The sequence below is a fragment of the Corapipo altera genome, unplaced genomic scaffold (assembly GCF_003945725.1).
Source record: "Corapipo altera isolate COAL_440 unplaced genomic scaffold, ASM394572v1 23, whole genome shotgun sequence".
NCBI lineage: Eukaryota > Metazoa > Chordata > Aves > Passeriformes > Pipridae > Corapipo > Corapipo altera.
In genome coordinates this window covers 21,555,504-21,581,795 of record NW_020884878.1, presented here as the reverse complement: position 1 = coordinate 21,581,795, position 26,292 = coordinate 21,555,504, and the positions used below count along the sequence as shown (strand labels likewise).

The 26,292-nt window shown below is 36.3% G+C and overlaps 1 protein-coding gene across 8 annotated transcripts in view; it reads left to right on the top strand.

The window, feature by feature from the left end:
• The window catches only part of NPAS3 (neuronal PAS domain protein 3), a 612,015-nt gene that overhangs the window by 554,136 nt on the left and 31,587 nt on the right, over positions 1–26,292 (top strand). For all 8 annotated transcript variants that reach the window (XM_027638244.1, XM_027638243.1, XM_027638242.1 and 5 more), the window contains 2 exons: positions 700–818; positions 25,077–25,270. In XM_027638244.1, the coding sequence (XP_027494045.1) occupies positions 700–818; positions 25,077–25,270 (313 nt within the window). The remainder of the gene's footprint in view (positions 1–699; positions 819–25,076; positions 25,271–26,292) is intronic.

The window sequence follows — 26,292 nt, the reverse complement described above, 5'->3', positions numbered from 1 at the left end:
GGACTGAGAAGCATAGGTGAGAGCTATAGTTAGTTGCAAGCAAGAAATATCTCTTCAGATGGACTAAAATTATATTTCATTAATGACTAAATAATCACAAATAATTGATTATGATTATGACAATTATAATAATATGTGTCATTTACTGGAGAATTTTTGCCTTCAGGCTGTTTAGTGCTTTAATGGTAATAAAGTCCCTAACTTCACTTCAGGACTGGGGAAACCAAGGCACTCAAATCCAGTAGTGACTCACCCTATGTATCATTGCAGTCAAGGAGTAGAGATTAGGGAATAAAAGTTTGCAGAATTCGCAGCCTATTTCAGGAGACAGAATTGCTACCTCAGTGAGACTTTGCCTTTCACAAAATACTGAAGAACTTTTTTTAAAACAATGTCATACCTTAAAAAAATAACTCCAGCCATAATAAAATCATGCAAGAAAGAGTTAATGAGATAAATATCTGTTAAAAATTCCATGGGAAAAATAACTTGAAAATGAGGCTTACTGAGTCTATGTATATTTTTCAAAGTTTTTTTTGTTAAATAAACATTTTCTAAATGAGGTAGATTGATTACAACACTCTTAGCATCCATCAGTCATTTATTTTTAGTGAGTTCAAGGATCGCACCTGAAAAAATAGCTTAGAGGGGATGTATAAAATCTAAATTATGTGTATATGTATTTTTTCTATTTCCTAGTGGAATCTACAAGCCCCAGTTTACTAACCACTGACAACACTCTAGAGCGCTCTTTTTTCATCCGAATGAAATCTACACTGACCAAGCGAGGAGTGCACATCAAATCGTCAGGTTACAAGGTAAGGGCTGCACTGTAGCATGAAACATTGACATCTTAAAATTGTGTTCATTCATGTTGCAGGAACACTTTAATAGAGAAAGGAGCTATTTCATATTTGCATATGTCTCATTCCTTTTGTTAAACAATCATTAGTACAATATTTCCAGCCTGAGGTTTGATGTTGGTGCTACAGCTCCATTAAATTGATAAACATTGATGATAACAGAATGAGAGCCTTTAAAAGAGCAACACTTCTAAAGTAAAGGTATCTTTTACCAAAGAAGGGGAGTCAGATTAACATTACTTTTCCCATAGTGGAAAATTACTGTTCATTTCATCTTTGGATTATGTTTTTCACAGAGAAGGTAAGATTTTTCCATGCAGAGAGTATGCTAGAGCTATTTCATTTTGCTGCCATTCCAGCTCAAGGAAACAGCAAGCCACAATGAGTACTTTTCCACCATTTTTCTTTCATTGTCTGTCTGAGGGGCATCTGCTGCCGGGGATCATATTTGCTGGATTTGAGACTCTTTTAAGATATGAAATTCTCTTGTTCCTTATCAGCGGTAATCTCATTTTTCTTCAGTCATATATCTCTCATAACGCCTGTAGCTATCAGTGGCTTTGCAGTACACTAAAACTAGAAGGAAGAGCACATTTTTAACACTGTCAACTTGTGGAATGAAATATGTCATCCATTAAGTTTTATACAAGATAAAAGGGTGGTGCAAGGAAGTAAGTCTGAGAATGTGTGTTTATTTAAAGAAATTTCTTGTCAATGATCATTTAAAAACTTTCACAAGTGTTTTGTGGGGGTTTTTTCAGTTTTCAGAGGAGGACTTAGAGGAGCTTTAAAATAAAATTCCCCAATTAACTTTTCCCAAAAAATTCTCATCATCATACCTGAGCAGTAAAAATCTGCTAGAAATGCCTTTTTTTCAACCAGATGTTTTCTGGGTCAACATAGTTAAAGTAGTTGCTAGTAAAAGTTTTAAGTCCAAACCAGTGGTTTCTTAAGGCACCGCAGGTTTTGATCCCTACCCTGCTTAATTGTCAACACCTGAAAGAATGCACTGAGTACTTGTTCATGCTGACCAGTTTACAATTTTTGGGAGGTGTCAAGACCAGGAAGTGTACTGACAGTCTAAGGAGGCAGAAGGCGAATGAATGAATGGGCAGTTCATGGAATAATAGAATGGTTGGGGTTGGAAGGGGCCTTAAAGATCCTTTAGTTCCAACCTTACTGGCATGAGCAGAGACACCTTTCACTAGATGAGGTTGCTCAAAGCCCCGTCCAATCTGCCTCTGAAAAATTCCAGGGATAGGTCATCCACCACTTCTCTGGACAATCTGTTCCAGTGTCTCACCTCTCTCACAATAAAGATTTTCTTCCTCATATCTAATCTAAACCTAAAGCCATTCCCCTTGTCCTATCACTACATACACTTGTGAAAAGTCCCTCTTCAGCTCTCCTGTAGGCCGCTTTTGGTACTGGAAGGCTGCTGTAAGTTAACCCTGAAGCCTTCTCTTCTCCAGGTTGAATCTCAGTTCTCTCAGCCTGTCCTCATAGGAAAGGTATTCCATCCCCCTAAACATCTTCATGGCTCTCCTCTGGTCCTGTGTTGTGGATCCCAGAGCTGGACACAATACTCCAGGTGGGGTCTCACCAGAATGGAGTAGAGGGGAAGAGTCACCTCCCTTGACCAGGCCATGCTGCTTATGATGCAGCCCAGGATATAGGCAGCTTTCTGGGCTGCAACCGCACATTGCCAGCTCATGTCCAGCCTCTCTCATGTCCAGCACCCCAAAGTCCTTCTTCTCAGGGTTGCTCTCAATCCGTTCTCTGCCCAGCCTGTAGTTGTGCTTGGGATTGCCCCAACCCAGGGACCTTGCACTTCTCCTTGTTGAACTTATTGAGGTCTGCACAGGCCCATCTCTCAAGCCTGTCAGGTGTCTCCCTTCCCCCCAGCATGTGAACAGCATCACACTCTTCTTCAAGTCATTGGAGTTATACTAATTCTCGTGATGGCATGGTCCGCCCAAGCTAGGCCAAAGTTAGATTGATAGAGAACTTGCTTTGCTGGGATATTTTTGATGCAATAGTAATGGGTAAACATAGTGAATTTGTGGACTTTGTAGTGTGACATTTTTTGCCAGATGTAGGTGAGAACAAAAGAAATATGTGAGTAACTCTGTCATTCTGTCTCGGACTCCTGACAATCTAATATTTGTCCAGAATCAGAATAGGACATATCTAGAATATGTTGACTTCACAAGGCCGGGTTTTTACTCATTACAATACAGTTTTTGAAATTCACAGTAGACCCTTTACTCAAAAGGCACAGTAATGTCTATCATATAAACATAATTTAATTTCTCTTAGAACTGCTGATGCCTCATGGAAGCATTTAAAACCATAACTGAGATGTCAGGAGTAGAGCAAAATGAGTTTTGAAAGATCAGATATCATTTTTTATCAAGTTTTTCCTGGACACAATGAATGGATAAAAAGAAAAACTATGATAGTCAACAAAACTGTCTGTAAATAAAACATTTGAATTTTTCCGAACTTTTTCATGAGACAAGTCAGCTTGAGTAAAATTGCATAAACAAGATAGAAGCCCTAGGCAGGTGTAAAAAATAGATATGTAGTTCCTCTGCTTTTTGTTAGTTGTAAGAAATTTGTAACTGACAGTGTTTGGCTGAATTTAGCTGTGTCCAGCCATATGAATTGTACTTTGACAGTTTTTCAAAAGCATGGTTATTGGCACTCTGTGTTCCATTGAAGGATCGTTATCTACAGCCACAGCAAGCCCCAGAAAAACAGTGCATTCATTTTAGAAGAGTTGGATCAAGTGAATATCCTTCTAACCGAGTGTTAAGAACTGCTTTGTTTAAACACCATTCTTGGTGTATCAGACAAGCATAATAAAACTCAACTGCTACACTTTTAGTAATATTACCAATTTCATCATTGATTTCTAAAGACCAGTGCTAGAACAAACTTAAGGTTTCTTGAATTTATTAAGGAATGTATTTTATCAAAATTAAAAAAGATCCATGAGCCTTATGGATGTACATCTATAAGAAATCATCAAAGAGTAGTTGCATAATCTTGATGAAGATCATGTGAAAAGTTGACTGGGATCATATGCAGCAAAGTTCCCACAGGAAATCCTTGTGGAGCAGGCTGACTCAGGAGCCACTCTCTCAGCCCTTCAGAATACAACAGAGCACTGAATTTTCCATCTGCAAAAAACAAGGGCTCTTGGCTAACACCTTCCTTTGAGCTCTTGTGTCATTGTGGGTGGGTAACGCTCCTGAATCAGCATACAACCATTCACCGCGAGGAGTGCTAGGAACTCTGTATGCTATGAGTCAAATTTTAGCTCTGTCAGAGATATTCAGCTCCCTGTGGATTCAGTCCTCCAGGAGTAACAAAATTTTTTCATCTTTGTAAAGTAATTGTGCCTTGATCCAAACTTTTACTGACCTCAGAACTGCATTACCATTTTTCATTGCTTTGAGGACTGCTGGTGAATGTCTTCTGTAGACACCAAATGAATGAGGTGGTTCACAATGTGCTTAGCCAATTTTCAGAATGAGTGATCCCTGCCTCAGGAAAATCACATAAAAGTGAAAACACTCAGAGAATGAAATTGATTAATTGTTCAGGTTGATTTAGTCAAGACTAATTTTCTATCAAAAGAAATATTGGAACAAAAATCAGACTGATAAACTTACACAGGTATACATCAGAGACCCTATTCTAGACCATGATATGAACCCTGTTTATAGTCCCTTCCTGGACTGATATAACTGGTTCTGAATTATATGTAAAGATGAAGGTAATGGCCTTTTTTTCTATGAATTATGTTACCTTAAAAGTCTAAGTGGAAAAGTGTTTACATGATTAATCCTCCCTCTCTCTTTCCCTTTCATTGTTCCCTAGCACTCTCCTTGAATTAGAATTTCCCATTCTTAATATTCTTAGGCTCAGAGGCTTGTAGGAAAAGAATTTTTATATAAAGTACTAGAGATTTATTTCAGTTAATACATTTTAAATCTTTAAAAACAGTCAAATAAAATTTAGTCAGCTGATAAAACATAATGAAAACAAATAAAAAGAAAAAATTATAATTACGTTCATTGCAAAACTCAGAATGTATTACTATTACAGCTGTTGTCCAAGATATGTGCTGGAGAGACTTACTGCTTTTTCACTGCTGAAAATGTATCACATCTTCCTTTTTTCAATTTTTTTTAATCAGTGAAAGACAGTTTTATATTAATTTGGACTTTATCTCCATTTTATTTCCTTTTCCGTTTGTTTTCCTCCATTTGAGTATCACAATTCTGTCCACTTAAGTTATCCCACCTTCAATTTTTCTACTGTCTGACTTACTCAGGCATATGTCAAAGCTAGTTTTAATTCAAAATTACTTTGTTTGAGTCCAGTGATACATTCCTTACTCCTCTGTAGTATCCTTTCATTGTTTTGTCATATTTACTTGCATGTCAGATTGTGCTAGGATTTTCTTTGTTCAAACTTCTAGGGCCAGATACTGGTCTCTTAAGCAAAGCATAACTAATGGGATCAAGAAGTAGTCAGAGCGACGAGCATCATCAGAGCCAGTAGTTACCAGTAGTTTCCAGTTCATCAACTCATCAGATGTGTTAGTATGTATCCATATATACCCCTCTACTGTTTTATGGAGTAGACCTCTCATGATAACCTATTACAGAAGTGGATAAGCAAACATGATTCCCTTGTACTTTTACTGTCACTCTGTCAATCTCTGAATTTGGGATAACGACCATCTGTTTTCTCTCCATCTCCCACAAAGCTGGCAATCAAACTTCTTGGAGACTTATCAGCAGAGTTAAGGACATCTTAAAAAACCTCCAGGCTGTCCCTTCCAGTGGACATACTGCATAACAATGAGTAAATTGCTATATATATATAAAAATTGGTTCAGCAAGTTTAGTTTAGACATTTTGATATTTTATTGCATGTCTAATGTCTGTATTTCAGTAATGGAGGATGCAAGTTCAGTTAGCTATACCTCATACATCAGTTCCTGTATATTGAAATATTTTAAATAATTTTTAAAACTCCAGAAAAGTGTTTTCACAAATCAGTCTTTGTAGTCCACATGAATTGATCTTTCTGTCTTGTGCAATGGTATCTTTCTACCAACTTGTTTAAAATTAAACATTCTCTGAGTCTGTACTCTCAGATTTCATATTTAAAATCATAACATTAGAATTCTTTTAATGAAAATTTCTTGTTGAAATTTTATGCCTGTCATGGTTCTATTATGTGTCTTTTTCATGCTTTTCCTGCCTTTATTCACAATTTAAATTGATTTTTTTTAGAAGTACTTGAAGAGTTGGGCAAGATTCGTAAATCTCAGTTGTGCACTAGAATGAAATTCAGTTTTTGGCAAAAATTAGATTCATTAATCCAAGAGGGCAAGAGATTCAAAAACCCTGTTAGACAGACAGAAATATGCCATTGCACTCACCCTGTGATGCTGTTCTCTTGGTTCAATCCAAAATTGCAATTATTGTTTCTCATCTAAGTGAAAGATTCACCTGGAATTCAGAAACAAGATGTCCCTATTCCAAAATCGCTTTAAGAACACAATGTATCATGGCAGAAAACCCCCTTCCATTTCAGGGGAATGGGAAGGAGGAGGAAATAGAAGGCAGCTGGTTTTTTGCATAATAGTCTAATGATCAGTACATTTCTTGGATGTAGGCTATGTTAGAGTCAGATTTAATTCCCTCTTCTACCTCAGGGAATTAACATATCCCACTTTCCAGCTTAGCCTAAATTTTTTTCTCCTCCTCTAATATTTTTTCCCCATGAAATTTTTTCAGTCAAGGATTTTGCTCTGTCCCAGAAAGGTGCCCTGACCTTTCTCTGTAGGAAGAAAGAAACCCACAGAATTTAGTAGTTTGTCACATGGCTACTGCCACACCTCTTTAATTGAGTGAAGAAGGAGTAAGAAACCAACATCAGGAAGCATTATGTGAAGAGTTTTCTAAATGTCAGCATATGCATTCCCCAGACTTTTCAGCCCTGGGAAGACATAAAGGTAATTTGTCAGAGAGAAAGAACTGATCGAGAATTCACCCATGTAAATCGATGACCTTTTAGTCAAAAGGAAGTCTCTTAGCTAGTAAAGATGCAGCATTACTTATAAAAGAACAAAACACTAATAGGCCAATCTGAGTCTTATGAAGTATCTACTTGTAGATATAAAGATATGGTTCAAGAAATAATGGTCTGCAACAGGATTAAGAAGACTAGAATTCATTTTATGCCTTGCTATAGAACTGTGAGATTCTATTAGGAGAGCTATCTGGAAAAACTTGGTTCACATTCAGCATCTAAATACATCAACCAATTTTTTAAAACTGTTCAGTAACTACTAACTCCACCTTCTCAAAGACATTTTCAAGGCTGAGCATCTTTAAAATGGGATTTATAGCACTATTCTACCATCTGGACATGAATATGTTAGGCATTCACTATTGCAGTAACACTAATGAAATTAATATATATATATTAATATATATTAAGTAGTATTATAGAAAAGGCCTTTTTAATAGCAGTCTTCCTTAAAAGAAAGATTCAGGCTTTGATCATTCCTCATGATGACTACAGCTGTAGAATTCCTGACACCTGTATCAGGATGTGTTTCTCTTCAGATATTATCTTAAATGTTTATACGGCCTCAGAGTTGTGGTTTGGTTCCAAACTGGGCAAACAGAAGATCAAAAACTGGATTATGGAAGAAAAAAACAAAAAAAAACCAAAAAAAAAACCCACAAACCACCAACCAAAAAAAAAAAAAATCAGTAAAGACAGATTACTTTCTGGGAGATTGTTTATTTTCATAAATTCTCTTATCAAACTATAAAACATATAAAATGATAATATTAACACCAAATTAGCAACAATTGCCTTTGATTCTGTTTTTTTCAGAAGTATAACTCTGAAGCATCCTTTCTTAAAAGTCAGTGGATATAACAGTGAGAGAAAACTGTGAGATCAGGATTTACTCTGATATATAATAAAATATTGAAAATGGACAGAGATTAGTTCCAAACCAAATCTGGTATTCTTTCAAGGTCCAAGTGTTATTGAGTCGTGGAGATATAAAATGTTTGATACACTTTAGTAAGTAGCACTAATTGTCTAGACATGGGAACTAATAGTGCAGTCTGAGACCCACTGCGGTGTCAATAGACAGATATCTGTGAGTAGGAAGAGAACGATGAGGTCTCACCAGAGGGGGAACCAGAAAATACCTCTTATTACACATTGGGAGAAAGATATCATACTCCAAGGTAGGAATGCCTATTGAAAAAGAGAGGTCTTCAGTTCACACTGCTTTCTTAAGTTATCCACCAATGTTGTATGCTACTGCTTACTGGTAATGAGTATGCTTTGCATAGGACCAAGAAAAAGCACACAGTGCTCTGCAAAAAATAGTCAGGCAGAATTTGCTCTGTCACAGACAGATGCTGCTGCCCACATCTCTGCTTCACTTGGCCATTTTATAACTGCTGCCAGTGGATATTTTGGCCCACCCCCTTTTCATAATTTAAAGATTGGTTTAGATGTGCAAATACAGACACTATTAGCTTTTTTAACTCTCTCTACCACTTCCAAAATTTTCACAGTTTTTGTCCAAAGTGTGCTAAGAGAAGACAATAGGTTCATACGTTGATTTCCATGTATTTTTTAAACATTTACCTTTTGTGAAGTTCTTACCTTCTTGTGTTTTATTGGCTTTTTCCTGTTGCTTATAATGTCATTTATATTAATGAATGTATTTTTGCAACAGTCCTCTGAGACTGGAAAGTGCTGACATACCGAGAGATCAAGTAACTTGCCAAAGATAACAATGCCTGTTTGTGTCAAAGCTAACTGTGATTACATGCTGTACTTCATCCTCAGCCTTTCTTCCCTGTGCATGAATATTGTCAAATCATCTCTGTGTTCCAGCACATCACACTTCATTTTCTTGGGTCGGTACTTCCTTTGTTTTGATGGCTGCCCTGAACAGGCAAAACGAGATGCCAAAAGAAAAAGTACTCAGATCAGATAGTGTGAAATTTAGCAGAACTTTAACAAAAAAAAAAAAAAAAAAAAACCCAAACACCAAAACCAAACAAAACAAAACAAACAAACAAACCAAAAAACTGCCATTCCTACCACCTTGTTGTGGGACAGGAACAGGGCTGGTAGGATCCCCCTCCTCATCTGGCAGCTGGCTTGGCTCCTTGCAAACTTCCCTGTTTGGTTCAAAACAAACAAAACTTATAAATAGAGACTTTTTTTCAATTTGATTAATCCACCCTAAAGACCTCCAAGCTTTACTAACTACTGTGAAGCAATATATGTAATAAGAAATGTAAAACTGGTAGGGAATCATTATTCACTGTAGCTCGTTATATTTGATCAAAGTGTGATTAGAAAATCAAAATGCTCCATTCGCTCGTGCAGATAGTACCGCTTTGCATCTGCTATTCACTTTCTACATGAATAGGTGGTTGCAAATGGTTCAGGCTCATCATCTTCTCAAAAGCCAAATTTATTAATATAATTTGCTGTCATATGAAGCAATGTTCCTCTGTACTCACTCATTTGACAAAATGGGAGACAAAAGGCACAGAGTATTTCAGTGTCCATCACCGGTGTGGTTGAAGCCAATAGTTGAATTGGAACCATTACCTGGGGCTTTCATTCCCTGATTTTACCTGGTGTAATGACTTCTGGATAGTGATCTGGTTGTTGATTTGCTGGTTTTACCTTCTAGAACAGAAAATTGATCATGAGTGTTTCAGGCCATGCTTCCAAGAAAGAGTTACTATAGTGTAAATGTCCTTTTTCTCTACTCTCCAAAAGGCATATTCACTACTATATAACCAAGTAAACCATTGTGCTTCTATTTCTGAATGTTTAAGTCTGCCTCTTTATTTGTTTGAGGAATGGTGTATGGTTGAGCCTATCTGCTTTACCCTATGAAAAAGGCAGAATATAGATGTTTAGTGGAAAGAGTTTCAGTTTCTCCTTTTTACGGCATCATTAGGAAGCCGTCATTCTAATAATAATAATTCCAATTTGACATCATGGAGGTAAAAAGAAATCAGTACTGACATCAAAAATGAGGTGATATTTCAGCAGTATTATTTCACTGAAGATAAAATGGAAGTCTTTATTACTCCCAGTGCTTTTAAAGAAAGCTGAGCAAGGCTTATACTGACCCTGGAGCTTATATACCTTAATGCATCTCTAACCAGTACGAAATAAGAAATTTTAGTTGTTGCTGATACATTTTTTGGCTGTCCCTCCTTAGAATCAAGAATTTTGTGCCTGCTTAAAGGAAAATAATCAGTATCTGAAAATCAAGTTGGAAGAACACAATTATTTTAATTTTCTCCATTAATTGAAATTCATACAAAATACCCCAAACAAATGAAAACACTAAGTGTTTTACAAGAAATAGTAATTTTCTTATAAACTTCATATTGGAGTCTTTAGTGCAAATTCATACAGATTGCATAAAGAGGTCTGAGCTCTGAAGAGGTTATCCTGAGGAGAGTTACAAGTTTTATTTCACTTTTTATGGATAAGTATTTTATTCTCTCTGAACTTCTTGTATTCATTGTTGTGTGAATTGCTTGTTGTTGAAAGGACACAGCCAAGGTCTATTTCATCAGTGGTAAACAATATGTTTTCCACTTTTGTTTCTGATAGCACATTTCCTTTTCACAGACATATTCAGTTATAATTCCAGTCTTTGTATGTTTTCCATCCTGAACCAAACAATATAGCACATCAGTGACTCTATCCAAATATACATTGAAAAGAGGGTATCTTTCTAATACTTGACAATATTTCTTCAGTTTGAAATATATTCTTGGTCTACTAATGGTTGTTTGGTTGGTTGGTTGGTTGATTGGTTTTAGGGGACATAAAAAAAGAAATATAGACTGCATACAATTAGAGCAACAGGATGCAAGTCTGGTGCCTTTAAAACTGACAGTGTTGCTCCCATTAAAAGAAAGTTCAAGAAATATGTATTCTTCCGGTGGCTTCATTTGGTAGAGCTGGTCACATACTTGCAAGTAGTGCCTCCTCTGTATAGCAAGAAAAACCTGATCTAAGTGTTTCGTAGTCTTTTCACAATCAAACTTAAGGAATTCTTGCAATTAAATATGTGGTGGGACCATCGTGTTATTTTGTTCCAGGCAAATACGTTGATAACAGAGCAGTCACAGCTTATCTGCTGTTGAGTTAAATACTTCTCAGTTATTCTCAGAAAAAGTTCTGAATTCTTAGAAGTGTGCAAATATTTAATGGTTATGAGCCTTTAAAAAATAAAAATTAATAGTTACCACTTACAGTGAAATATTTAAATTTGAAATGAACTCTGCTTTTTCAATGTAAACAAGTCTCATTCTATGCACAGATAGTTTGGACAAGAATTTTTGCGTGCATGACTTAAATGCTCAATTTTGTTTCATGTGAACTCAGTGGCCAGATGGGCTTTTGACATATTTTGGAAGGTCCAGGCATGTTTCTTCTCTGAAGTATTAGATAATCATATTTCTTCTTAGAAATTGTTATCTTATTAGCTTTGTCATTAATTTCTCCTTGCTCAAGTGCTCAGAAATGTATATTTATTTCCTGACAAATCACCTGCTTTCAGTTTTTGTGATCGCATTGTTGTATTGTTGTATTGTTACAAAGACTATGTTGGTTAAGTCAGTCCACCACTAACACTGTGCTTAAGAGATAGCTAAAAGCAGAGCCCTGTTTCAATTCGCTCACAGGGCATCAATGGACACAGACTGGATCTTCTACAGTGTTAGGAATGGGGCACTGGACACAGTTTTTCCCAAGGAAGCAAGAAGCTGATTCTTGATACACAAACATGCATTATGGATTGTTTTCAATCACTTTATAGTCATATGGATTCATAAATTTTTATATGGTTGCAAGATACAGACTTTGATGGTAAAAAACTCACAGAAGAGCTTTAGATCACTGGAGCAACCATAGATGAAGTTTATGTTGACAATTTATCAGCTCTTTTCCGTCAAGGAAAATTGTTTTTTAGTGCCTGCCTATTAGCGATCACATGCATATTATGAAATTGAGTTTTGGGGAGGACAAGCTGCCATCTGTCTTTTCTGTATTTTTTTCACAATACATCATTCTAAAGTTAAAAGTTTCTGTGCTCCAAAATGATGTAAAATATGAGATGCCTACAATAGAGACACTTGGAAAGAAAAATGTACTAAGTAGAGATGTAAATCTTTACAGACTTTATAAACAGGCAGCTACTGATGCTATACTCTATGTTTTAGCTTCAAGTGCCCTCCATGTTCCCCATGTGCCATACTGCCCAACACATACTCTTACTCTAGATTTCAGGGTTTCTAAACTGATAACTAATTAATATATATCTCAAGGAGTGTGAAAATATTTCTTCCATAAACTCTTTCTGGTTCAGGTTTTTTGTGGGGTTTTTTTGTGTATATGTTGTGAAATAGAACTGCAAATGCCTGATGTGGAGAATGAAAAAGATGTGTTCAGTTTCTTTTCTGTGTTCTGATATGCTAAGATTTTATCAAAAATATTGTTTTCCTGTAAAAATATCTGCCTCAGAGAAAATCTGCTGTGTAGCTGTCAGGATTACACCTCTCAGAATATACCTGTGGTGATTCTGTTAAATTGATAAAAACAGAACACTTTGCTATGTAGAAGGATTGCTGAAAATATTCTGAGGTCCTTTCATGTGTAACAGCACTTATATGGCAGTACGTTTATTGTGCTATAAATTCCATCACTGATTTTGGCCATTTCAAATTGATTCTGCAGTAACTGTAAGTAATGAACCTTACAGACAGAGCTAAGGAAAAAAAACCCAAGCCAATAAACTTGTGGCAGTAGAAATACAAATTGTAGAGTTCATTTAGCCTCAGTTTTTATCAGATCATGCAGCGAATACTCCTCAAAGCCAGAAAAATATCTAACAAAATATACAGTACCATAACCCTGGCTTGCTTTAAATTTAGCAGCTAAAGCAGACAGTCAATTATCCAAAGTACATGTTAGTACGAAATGTCCTGGGGATTTCACCTGAGATTTAAGGAAGGTGCTCAGCATAAGTCAATGGAAGTAGAGAAATTATAATAGAAGTGACTTAAACAGCATAATGAGCCAAATCCTGTGCTGTCTTACATGGTCTAAACAAAACAAGGCACCACTGAATTTCATAGGAGTGCAGATTGATGTGCAGTAAGCTTATAATGACTCATCAGATCAAAGTGTACAAAAGTCTTCAAAATTTGCACGGTTTTAGACAATTTCCCTTTCTTTACTAAAAAGTTCTACCAGGTTAACAAGAATTACGTGATATCTTTTTTCCAGGTACCTTTAATGATCCCACAGATTTTAGCAGAGAATTTCTGTGCTTGCTAAAGATTTCCACAGGAAGGTTTTAAAATCCATCAAAAAGATGCCATTCTAAGGCTTTTCGCATTAGTTTTCTATAGGAAACAAACTGATCTTGATTTGTTAAATATTGTGTACATTTCTCAGAATCTTTCAGATCATTTAGAGTCTTATTTTACAAATAGACCATAGATCTAGTCCCACTAATTCAGTGGGCTGGGCATGAGATTAAAGTTTATATACGTGTACATATGTGTTCTACCCTTTGTTGTTACATGAAGAGCTAACTTCAGACTTAACTCAAATGCAAAAAAGACTAGTTTTCTTCTACATACCTTTCTTAGCATCATTACAGGAGAGAGGAGAAAGGCCATGTTTTATCTTCTGTGCTAAAAAAAAATGTCTGGGTAGGGTTCCTACAAGCCCTGCATCACAGCTTGCATACTCGTACATTCTACAGTCTTCATTGAGTGCTGAATTAATTCTGTATGTCTTCTTATACCTAACTGCATATATTTCTGAACCCCTGTATTGTCTGTAAGAGATATTAAATCCTCATTTTGAGATCAAAATGCTTGAGTCCACTCTAGCCTTATACAGGAGACAAAGAAACTTGTCTAAGGCATATTCCTTGCCACTCTCTGTAAAAGTCTATTTTGCCAATTTGTCCACTTTACATCAGCAGCCTGAGTGACACACAGAGCTAAAAAGATGCAGAAACTGAGGCTTTCAGTTAAACACCAAATATCGTGAAAGTCATAATAAAATAAGGAGGGTTGGGAATGCTTTTCTTCCTTTCACCCTCTGCTGTTTTGTGTTGCAATGAGGAAGACAGTGAGTGAGTCTGAAGTCTTGTGGATAGCCCCTGGTAACTAAGAGCAAAGAAATCTTGCTCATTATCTCTACTCTCTTCCTGAATAAACATTTCAGCCATTGTAAATGAGTGTGACATGAAAGGCAAATGAATGGCTCTCATTCTGGATGAGGAACACTTGACAGCTGAGCAAACTGTAGGTTGTTGTAAAGGTGCAGATCATATGACCAGTGGATGATGGGGCAGGCATACCATTTATTTCCATATAACCTAAGATGCATCATACTCTTAAATGAGAGATTCCCAGCCTTACGGAAAGTCCTAGGTGTTCAAACTAAGTTTCGGTTAGAACTGAAGTGTGTGAAAGACAGAGCTGTTCTAATTTTTTTCTTATTATTTTATTGAATTACATAGAAAATCTTAATCATTTATAAGGAAAGGTTCAGTTTGGATTGACAGATGGCGTGCAACACCCCAACTCTATTTCATTTATAAATATGATTGATGTGGAGGTAATTTCTTGGTAACCTGTTTTTCAAAAAAAAGTGGTGAGTTAGTAAAAGAAAATTAATCTCTGCATGTTAAACTTGCCAGCTTTTGAATTAATTGCATGAGAATGACAATCAATTAATAAATGTTAAGCAAACAACAGAAAATCAGTGAATTAAAAATTACTAAATTGATTCCAATGCAGATAAAGCAAGAGGCTGCCATAATTCTTCAGTGTAGATTCAACAACACGAATCTTGCCTCATCAGTTTTTCCTCCCCATTTATCCACATCTAGCATTTAAAACAATGCTGTTTCATTATGATTTTTACAAATAAATTGCTATGTATAATCTAGCTTGCTAAATTAAGTGGATTATAGAAAGAAATCATAAATAGTAGTCCATTTGTAGCTGTCAGGGAGAAGGTCAGAGCTTTGCCAAGGCCATCCATCTCCAAGTGGAATAGAATCTTTTTCTTCAAAGGGAAATCACATCCTTGTTTGGGTGGACTTAGCTAGTAAGGACAGTACACATGGCTGCTTCTCTGGAAAGGCTTTCATGGCTAGCCCTAGCATTCTCCTACAGCCAGAGTCTCTGCAAAGCCACTTTAGGGCTTGGGGCTTGCATTTTTAATGCCAGCTACTTTCTTTATCATGACCATGTGAGATGTATTTAAAACTGTTCAAATATAACACTGAACACAGTCAAAGAACTACTGACATTATATCTTGGCAGACATACCAAAAGACCTTTACTTCCCTATCATCATTCCTTTTTGCTATCTGGGTGTGGAGCCGTTACTAGCCACCTGTGGAAGCTATTCTAAAATTTACAGCTGTATTTTTCATAAAATTGGCTCATATGCTTTGCTGTCTCTTTTCCCCTTTTAAACTGAAAATTTGTATTTTAGATTCATTTAAGTGTCATTGATAGGCAGAAAGTGAAAGCATATTAATAAATATGGAAATTAATCTTTTTTGCCTATCTCCACCTTTGCTTTCGTCACAGTTGTGATGTTTTGCAGGAAAGCTCACACATTCTGTTGTGTGATCTTTTGGTAGACCTTGCATGCTTGTATACAGCCAACAAAAATTGGGCCATGCTAGGGGAAAGCATACAATTATTAAAATAAAAAAAATGGCTGCTTTTTGCTGTAGGAGTATATATACCAGACACCATTAGCACAAGCAGAGGAACCTTAGTATTAATGACATTCAAGAAATAGTTCTCAACCTTTTTCACTGTGTGTCCCTGCTTTACTACGAGAAAATCTCAGATCTTTCTACCAATTTAGCCACAAAATTAGGAGGAGTGAATGTAATTTTCCTTGACTAGCTTCAGAATAAATTCTGGGGTTGCAGAATTCCACCGCAGGTGGAGAGCTTGAGTAGAACATAAACATTCCTGTCTTAATCAAGGCTGAGTTGGGGAATCCATTTCTGTCTTTACAGACAACAACATTAATATATTTTTTCTCCTTGTGTGGGAAAAATACATTAATATCAGATACTTTGTTTTATCTAGTCCTTTCTCACTTATCAAGTCCTTGCACAGAATCACCTAAGGTAATTGTTGGACTGCTAAGAACTACATCAAAGAAAGCAGTAAGGAAAAAAAACAAACTAAAAACCTTTTATTTCTCCCTCCAAAGATAGAAATAAAGGCCCTACATCTGAAGAATACTTATTATTGGTTGTCTTTAGTGTAATCAGGTTTGGCTACTCTGACACACAGGATTGAAGCTTACTTTTTTTAAACAACCTTTTCACCCTTTCTGTTGCAGAATGATGTAGCCATTTTCCACCCCCACCCCCCAATACTCTGATAAACTATATTGGAACTGGTGCAACAGAAGTAATTTTTCAGGTTCGACTTTCACTGCTGGCAGGAGCACCAGAATTCTGGAATAGTGAGCTTCAAGAGAGTTTGCTCATGGGCAGGAATGACAATTCCTTTATTGGAACCCTGCACACTTCAATAGCCAAATGCTTTTAACTTTCTTTAAATAGTATTAAGAAAAAAATATCCTTAAGGCATTATTTTTAAAGGGGACTTCAAACATTCTGTGAGGGTAAAAAAACGCAACATATTTGAACGCTGAGGGATTTGCAGTGACAAATCTGTTAAAGTGAACCTATCTTTTGAGTTTCAGGGTTAAATGAGTATTGGCCACAAATCAGGGATGCAGACTAACAAAAATTCTGAGACATTTCAGATTTCTAGCTTGACCAGCAGTAGCCAGAATGTATAATAGATCAAGGGTTGGATTCAATGATCCTTATGGGTCCCTTCCAGCTCAGCATATTCTGTGATTCTGTGATTTATAAATAAGTTAGTTATGTTAGCTAGGTTTTAAATAACTATGTTTCATTTATTTCTCTGAATTCAACATAAAAAATCCATTATAACATTTGCAAGAAGTATAAGACAATCCCAGGTTCTTAATCGTTTTTACTACATAGACTTAATTCTTCAATAACAATATTAAAAATTTTAGAGTTTATATTTAAAAGCATCTGTGAAGCAAACAAATATGCAAGGGTAAATCTGTTCATCTTGAATCCTTCTGCAAATGGTCTGGTCTGGAGGTCATATCAAAGAGATTCTTTTTCCAGCTTAAACCTGTCTTTTCTAAATAGATCTCAACCTGATCTCATTTAATGCATTGATGTCTGGTTTCTTAGTCATTATATTTGCTGTATTACATATCAAAAGGACTCTTGAGAAATTCCCCTGAATTGATAATTCTAATTTCTTATGTATAGCTACTCTATATTCACTCTGAGGACAGCTGTATTGTATGCTAAACCACGAATTGTAAAAATTGATCCCTTTGTATGTAGGTTTGTATTAAATTGAGATACTCTATTTTTTTCCTGTTTGTTGCCACACTTGGGTTCCTGGTGTCAGTTTGTATTTGGCTGTTTGAGCATATTAAAGTTTTGCTAGTGCTTATGATGTTCTTGCCAAGAGCACTCTTGCAGCAATCTGCACTAGAACAGCCTTTGTGCCAATTACTTCAAAAAGTATTCTGTTACAAACCCAATTTTTATGGCTATTTTTCAGGTTGCAGTGTGTTGATTTCATTTAGTTTCTTCTTTTCCCATTTTTTTAATGTTGATCTTCTTCAACATTCAAGTTTTGGATTATGAAAAAACAGTGCATTGTTGATAGATTGAGTTGTTAATAAGACATCTTATAAAGATTCAAAGGTATTAAAATAAAACCTAATCACTTGAATGACTAACACTGCATATATTTAAAAGATACTATTTAATAGTGGAAAGTTTGGAGCTCTTATTGTAAGGTTTGATTATGTAAATGGAAACCTTTGCAGTTGTATAAAGCAAAATAAATGAAAAATTATAGTGTGCAATGACAGCACAATATTTCTTTTTATTTTATAAAACTGATTGCAGGAGTGTCAGGTCTACAACATCTTTTATTTAGAGAAAAGTAGCTTGCTAATGCAATGCAATTAATGAAAAAGTCTAACACAGGAAAGGATGTGTTATCATTAACATATTTTACAATGTACATATGCTTTTGAAAGGTCTTGATCATGCAACTTTTACTGCTGTGATGTATACCAATGCAAGACTTGACCTAAGAATTCTGACATGAGAACCATTATGGCAATAAAGATAGATATGTTTCCATATAGAGCACAGGACAGTGTGCTATGCTATACTAAACAATAACTTCTAATCTATTATCTCAAATAAAAAAAAAGTAAATTCTGTTATGTAACACAATGAAAAATCAACCATAAATTTAGGATCTAATAATGTTAATCTACAGCATCTGTAAATGCTGATAGCAAATATATTTTTACTAAGTATTCTTGACCAACGTCTGGTCTGCTGTTCATTTCCCAGGCTATTAAGATTTGGTAACTCTTGACAGACATTTACACACTCTTGAAAATGCCCCTTTTTTTTATGGCAGCTTTAGGAATTGTTTATCATACAACTGTCTTCCATTACTCCCACAGAGTATTCTTAAGGTAACTCTAACCTAGACAACATAACATGGGCAATGTCAGGTTCGTGTTTTTTCTTCACTCTTTTGGAGAGTTAGAAAGCTGTCCCCATTCCCTGCCCTTTAGTTTGTTATCTAGTCCGGGGTAAGTGGGATATAAGAGGTTCTGCATCTTGAGGTTGTAGAACTACCAGTTTTTTGCATGTGTGCTCAAAACTGTAAATTTAGTGCAGAAGAGCAGCTGTTCCCTGTGGTGTACTCGAATGAAAGTGACTGTGGCTATTGTGCTTGCTACTGATCTCAACATTCCTCATGTGCAATCAATAATACTCTACTCAGGTCACATTAGGGATAGAGCAAGTACTACGAACTGAGCCTGCCACACTGGGGTGTTTCTTGTGTGATACTTGTCTTTAAGTGCCAATGAGTTTGAGGTCTCATAAGGATACTTTTTTAAACCCCTTAGGATTAGCCTAAATTCTGCCTCTGACTATTTTAAGCAGTAGAATAGCTTTTGAATCTTATTATTTGGAGAGAGTGATAACAGAGGAAAGATGGGAAAAGCCTAGAGTGTCTTCAAAAACTAGTATTGACTTTTTAACAATAAAATACATCCTGAGACAAAATATGCTGTTTAAATGTAAATACCATTTCCATTTTCAGACTGTCTTTTGCAGGTGTATTTGAAGGGATTTGAAATGTACTTGTAGATGGAAAAGAGGCTATTGACCTTGAAACTATGTATGTGTTAGGAATAATGTTCGCCCTCCTTGAAATCAGGCTCGTATTCTTTGAATGAGTGCTCAAGACCACAGCTCTGAGCAGTGGTTCAGGTGGCATTCAGTGCATAACTCAATCAAGACTGACTGCAAAGCTGTTTCTCAGGAATCATAGATTATTGCCTCGTCTTTTTTTCATCTGCCATGGTTCTGAATGACTCACCCACAGCTGCACTTTGTTCCGGTGTGGACTTGATATAATAGGACAAGGTTTATGTGTAGAAGCAATGACTTTTATTGGATGGACTACTTTGGTCAGAAAAAGAAAACCCAAACATACAGGCTTTTCCACATACAAGCACTTTTTCAAGGCTAAAACTGAAGTAACAAACTTCTGACTCAAGTAAGTGTTGAGAATAATTACTGTAAGTAGACATGTATTCTGTTATGCTGTCAAAGAGAAAAGATAGATGATGCTTATGAAGTTGGAGATGGCTGATGTTAACAAGGGAAAAGATGATAAAATGGTTATTTTATAGATTAAAAGAGGATTGATACAACATTGATACAACAGGAGCATGCATCTACAAACTTTAATTTACATGATGGATACAAACCCATCATGTAAAGTGCACATGCAAGCCTAATGTGTCCTTTGTGTGTTAAGCTAACTGTACACAGGTTGGAGAATTGATCTGTGTGTGTATAGAAAGTTGGTTGCATTTGGGACTCCTCAGACTTGCTGCACATGTGAGATAGTCCAACATATTGCAGCTGTAGCTGCTCATTCCTTTTCAACACCAAAATGTCATGCTCCATAGGACCTCCTGTTAGGAATACTGCAATGCTAATAGAAATGCAGTAGGTTTGAGAATGGGAGACACAAGTTTCTGGAACTACAAACACAAGGCCTTACTGGACCTCTCAGATCCCAACTACTGCTGAATATAGGCCAGTGACATCTTTTTCCAAAGCTTTCCTGAAGACTGTGAGAGCGAGCAGGCTTTGATCTCAATGAGGATGGGCTGTGGAACCCCAGAAATAAATGGTTTCTGGCCATGAGAAAATATAAGCAAGTAGAAATGTTATAGTGACTACAGTGGGGCACAGGGAAGAAAGAAGATAATTGTGATAGATAAAGAAATCTATACTGAAGTTTAGGTTGATAGACATGGATATATTTTGATGTCAGAAAAGGAACAACTTTCAGATATCACTATGTGAATTCCAGATGTGACAGTGGACACTTTTTTCTTTTCAAAGTCCAGAGGAAAGCCTGCTTCCAATGTTCAGTCTTACCTGAGAAATCACCTGAAACCATATAAGAACTCTTTACCTTGTGGAGTATTAAAACATTTGTCTCACTGGTGCCACAGACAGGTTTTGAGATGTACGTCCATGTATCAGTGAGTGAAGGAGCACACAACTCTTCAAAAGAAAAATATAAGAACAGGGCTATAGTTTGTAAGATGTTTCATAAATCAATTTAACAGTTTAATTTAATTGTTTTTTAAAGATTTACATGTTGATTTTGGAAGTATAAAATAATATCTTTGAGAGACTAAAACAAATATATATGTCCTTCAGAATCACAGTTATTTCTGTAAATGGGGATAAATGTGTGTGTGAGTTGTTTGTAAACTCACTAAGTAAATATCTAGGCACACAAACTAAATTAGGATGTTTTCATATATGACTTTTAAAAAATTGATTATAAGCTATAATTTTAAGACTTCAAATTTAATATATTATTACGAGAAATGAGCTGGAGGGACAACTTCTGCCAGTGCTGTGGTTTCACACACACAATAAATTGGCATAGTGATTTACACAGAGAACAAAAGAAATAGATTAGAAATTTATTTTGAATTGAAGTTTAAGTTTTGAAGAACACAGAGACATCTGAAAGGTGAAATTCACAGATTTTTCATGCTTACAGGTTTTTATAGCCTCCAGTAATGCATGTCCTTATTCTGACATCACATGTATGTGAAAAAATGGATGTAATATTTAAAGATGTCTTTTGACAAAGAAAATATTTCCATTTCCAGAGGTGAGATTTAGCTTTAAAGGCTGATGAGCAGGTTCCAGATGTGGTTTTCAATCACTGGACTTTCCTATTAAGCACTGACAGAGGGAAGGTTTTATCAAGGTCTTTGTGATATGCTTGTTTACAATGAGTAGACATTAGTAGAGCACATCTAAGAGCATATCGCTAACAGATGACTAAAGAGAGCATATGGCAGGGAAAAGAAATATATATTTGTCCAACCAGTGTGGCTTGTTAACACTCCCACACTCATAAACTGTGTTTACATGTACTTACAATATTTTGCAAATCCTTTTTCTAATCAGCTAAAAATAAAAGCCAAATAATTTTTTTGCACTGTTGGAGTTTCAGGCAAAGTTGATTTAGACTTTGCTTTTTAACAAGTCAATTAAACAGTGCAGAAGATTTTTACAGTAGTTGTTTTGCTTCAGCATGACATCTTTACAGCAGTATATGTGTTATTTTCATTTCACAGTGTTAAAAGTTTTATTTTTGTAGAACGCTTTTTTGTTCTCCCACCTGTCTATCCAAGAGTAATTATTATACAACCAGGCTACACTACAAGCAATAACACAGATCAGAATGACCTGTGCTAAATCCTGGTCTAGATCAGGTTACAAAGTTTATTTTGACATTAAGATTTCTCTCTGTTTCTATAGGATGAATCATAGAATCATAGTTACAGCACCTACTAATAAACAGTTTGTAAGCAAAAAAGCGTCTGAACTGTTAACCCAGTTCCAGTAGAGTGAAAAAGGAGTCTTGCTACTGATTAATTTAGGAGGTAGATGAAGAAATGCTGGGGAAATCTGTACAGCTCTTGACATATGAAAGTTCTGATGATTCTGTGATCTGATGATTAACCCACCTTTTTATAATGGAGAGAATACAGTATCACTCTCTTCCTTGCTGTGACATCTAAATGTGCCAGTCTATTCATATGGCATTATTAGAAAGAAGACAGTTACAGTTTAAAGATGGATTTGGACTGTTACATACTTTTCAGAAGGAAGCATTTATAAAGAAAACTGCACAGAAGAACTACATTTACTTTTGATTTTCAGTATATTCCTAGCAAATTTTTATTAAATATTTACATCTGGAGCCAAGTATTGTCCTTCATAAAACAGTTTATTCTTGCAATTTAGCTTCATTAAAGTCATAATACTGTTTTAGGATATGAGAGACTAGAGCTGTGGGATTGAATTATAAAGAGATTAATTTTAGCTACAGGAGATAATTGACCCTATAATTCCTATCACCCCTAATCCCAGTTCAAATGAACCAGTGTTAAAAGTGGCAATACTCACAATATAGAACAAGGTCATGACAGTTAGAATTGTTTTTTACTACCAATTAGATTTCCCACTTGGTGCATTTGACTAATCTTGTCATAGAAAGGGATTTCAGGCATGGAAATACAGTTTCTATATGGGCACACAGGCAGTGGAACTGATGAGCAGTTTGCTGTACATTTCCGAATGTGCAGAATCAAAATGTTGGGGTTTCTTTGAGTGCTGACCCCTAAAATTTGAATTCACATCGGGATTTAGAACATGTTTGGATCCATGGTAAAGCTAGAAACAAGGTAACTAGTTTGAATCTGGAAACAAATTCTCTTGAAATTCAACAATGTTAATATATGGTGGTTCTAACATTTGGAATTGTCTCTTGGGGTAATACTACATCTGAGGTGTATTCCAGATGAAGGATCAGAAAAAAAAGTGAGGTACTGTCTGAATAGAGAGTTGTTCAAAAACAGATCATGTTGATATTTAGCTGCAAATGACATGAAGGTTTAAAAAAGTACAAAGAAGAGATAAATATGATGTATCTTAGAAATTCCCTCAAGTGATAGTGCCAATTTCAAACATATTAGCATAAGGAGTCTTATGAAAAAACAACAGAACAATACTTTTGCATAACATGTTCCCTATAAGATAATTTTTCACATTTTTGCTAGTTATCCATCGGCATTTTTGCAAGCATTTACAGATTTGAGTTTTGCAGTAAGTTGAAATTGCATGATAAAAAGAGACAGATAATGATAAAAAGGAGATGTATATGGAAGCCTAACTAGAAGGAGAAAAATATACTATTGCTGCCCCTCCTGTGAAGTTAATCCTGTTTCTTTTATCTATTTCTTCATTAGTTAATGAAGTCTTAAGTAAAATTAAAGTAAGTTTGAAATGGTGTTTTTGCATCCTTGCCTTTAGGAACTTTTTCAAATATTCATAGGATAGTTTGCCCTTGGAAGGTGCATTACGTGTGAATTTAGGCATAATTACTTCAAACATAGGGGGTCAGAAACCTGCAACTGAAATGGACAAACAGAGCAGCTAATCACTTTCCTCATTCAGATTCACCACACTGGCTAAGATCAAAATGTAAAATAATGGTGAAAGGAGATATTTTGATGGCATAGGTTAAAAAAAAAGGAACAAACTTTAAGGCTTAGATCACAGATCTGCCAGTATGAATTAGATTTGAATTTGGATGCATTTTGTGATTTGCAGTCTTGTAAATGAAAAATTTTCTTCTCTCTCACTTTGTAATAACAATCAATCTCAGATCAGAAGCAAAGAGTTTGTCTGCTATCTTTGTGAGATGAGTATCAGTGCACTTATAGCTACATCCCATTTCTGTCACCTTCTCCAGTGCCCCTAATATCAACCAACATCTCTGTTGACCTCTGGGTAGTGAGTCTGGGATGACAGTGAAAGTGGCCTTCACCTCCTGGAAGCCTTCTCGGAAAACAACTGGGTGAAAATCTGGGAGACCCTGCAACTGTCACTTCTTATAGCTTTCTTATCCATGAGTACAGGAACTGCAGTTTCCACTTTCATTTCAATATGTTATAATTATATTCTTTTATTGGACAAAACAACCCCTCTATTTATCCACAGAACTCATGAAGGAGTGAAACTGCAAGTGGTGGATTATTCTTTTCCCAGAGTTTCAATTTACTCCATTCCAGGCAGCGTTCTTGGAATAAGGATGAAATTCTCAGCGGTACAATCAGATCTCCCAGGCATCTTCAGGCCTCTTGTGAATATGCCTCTCCCAGGCATCTTGTGAATATGGAAAGAAACTACCACCCCTGGAGCTCTCCATACATACATACATACTAGTCAAAGTCATTACACGTCTGCCAGCTCTTTAAAACCTTTACTGTGGATGCAAGAAGACCATCCTGCAGCTGAGCTCATAGATCACTTACAGGCTGTTGCTTCTCAAATTGCCAACCACAAAGAAGAAATTTAAGGCAGTGGACAGTGTCTCCATAGTGTAGGTGACTAGCAATTCAATTAAATTCTGAAAAAAATTCAAAACTGCTGATAGTTCTGTCTCATATTCAATTCCCAAATGTTATAAAATTATTATTTTATTAATTTCCAACTTCCTAGTTTCAGTTTTATCACACTCCCTCTCTTGTTGAATTTCTTCTTTGTTGTTATCTTCTTTCTTTCTGTAAGAATCACACAGCAAAAATCAATACCACAGAAATTCCTAGGTTTTTATTTGATGAATGTGAAGCATTTGCATGTTATGTTCTTCTTTTTGCTATTAGGAGAGACAGGGCATGTTGACAGCAAGTATTAATAAGCTTAACACTAATACCGGTACTATTAGTACAATTTTAGGCTGTGTCAAGTGATCTTTAGGGAATAGTAAAGAAACTGATGTCAAAATTGCATTCAGAATTCACTGGGTATTTTCTATTATTTTTATTTTGCAGGTGATTCATATAACAGGCCGGTTACGTCTGAGAGTATCACTATCACACGGTCGGACAGTACCCAGCCAAATCATGGGACTTGTTGTCGTTGCTCATGCTTTGCCGCCTCCTACAATTAATGAAGTCAGGATTGACTGCCACATGTTTGTCACTCGTGTGAATATGGACCTCAATATCATTTACTGTGAAAATAGGTACAGCTTTTAGCTCCTTTTTTCTTTATTTTTGCTGTCTGTATTCTTTGTTCCATGGGCTTGGCAAGAAGTTTTGGAATTTGTGACTCCTGAAATGTCATCCTGGTATTGTATGAGAGCACTGAATTTACTCTCATCATCACCACCTTCATTTTCATTACATTCTAAGAGAATAAAATAAATTTAAAACTATAATTTGCAGGATATCTTGCTGGAATAAGGGAAGATAGACCAGGAAGGATTCCTCTAAGCTTTTCCTGGTTTTTACAATCTTTCACTGTCCCTCTCAGAGTCAAGACTTGGGACTAGACAGACGTTAGTCTGACCTGTATGCCTGTCCTTATGCTCTCCCATCCTCCCCTCCACAAGTTTTTCTGTCTGAAGTTTTAAAGTTTTCCATTTTTGAACTAATTTGCAGATTACAGCACATCACGCTCAGTGTTTAATGGAACAGAAGCACAGATGGCCTAGATAGTAGGCTAGAGAGGTGGGATCTGTTGCAGTTAGAGGTGGGAAAACTGTAGAATAAAATTGGTTAAGGGCATACTGGGAAAGACAGCAGTGAAATGGAAACAGGTGATGAAGAGTTGGTTGAGGGGGGGCCACGTTCGATGTGAAAGCGACAAGTGATCTCAGAAGGTGAAAGATAGTATTTAAATTCAGCTGTCTGCTCACTGGGGACTGGATGCTTGTAGTATCAGGAGCTCCCCATGGTGGTCTGTCAGGGCAGAACCTGGCAGCCAGGGCCCATCCCACCATCCCAAAAGCTGAGGGGGGACACAGGGACAGCCCCAGCCCCAGGCATTGGACACCTCCCTGGGGACAGGCAGTGGCATGGGCTAGGATCCAGTCAATAGAACACATGAACAGGCTATGAGCAGCTAGAGTCTGGCAGGGGCTGACAGCCCTCAGGGCTGACACAGGGGTCTGGGCTGAATGCTGGGGGGGGGAAGCCCCAGAAGGCTGACATGGAGTTCTGGGTGTGTGAAGGGCAGGGGAGGGAGGCTGGTCAAGACCATTAA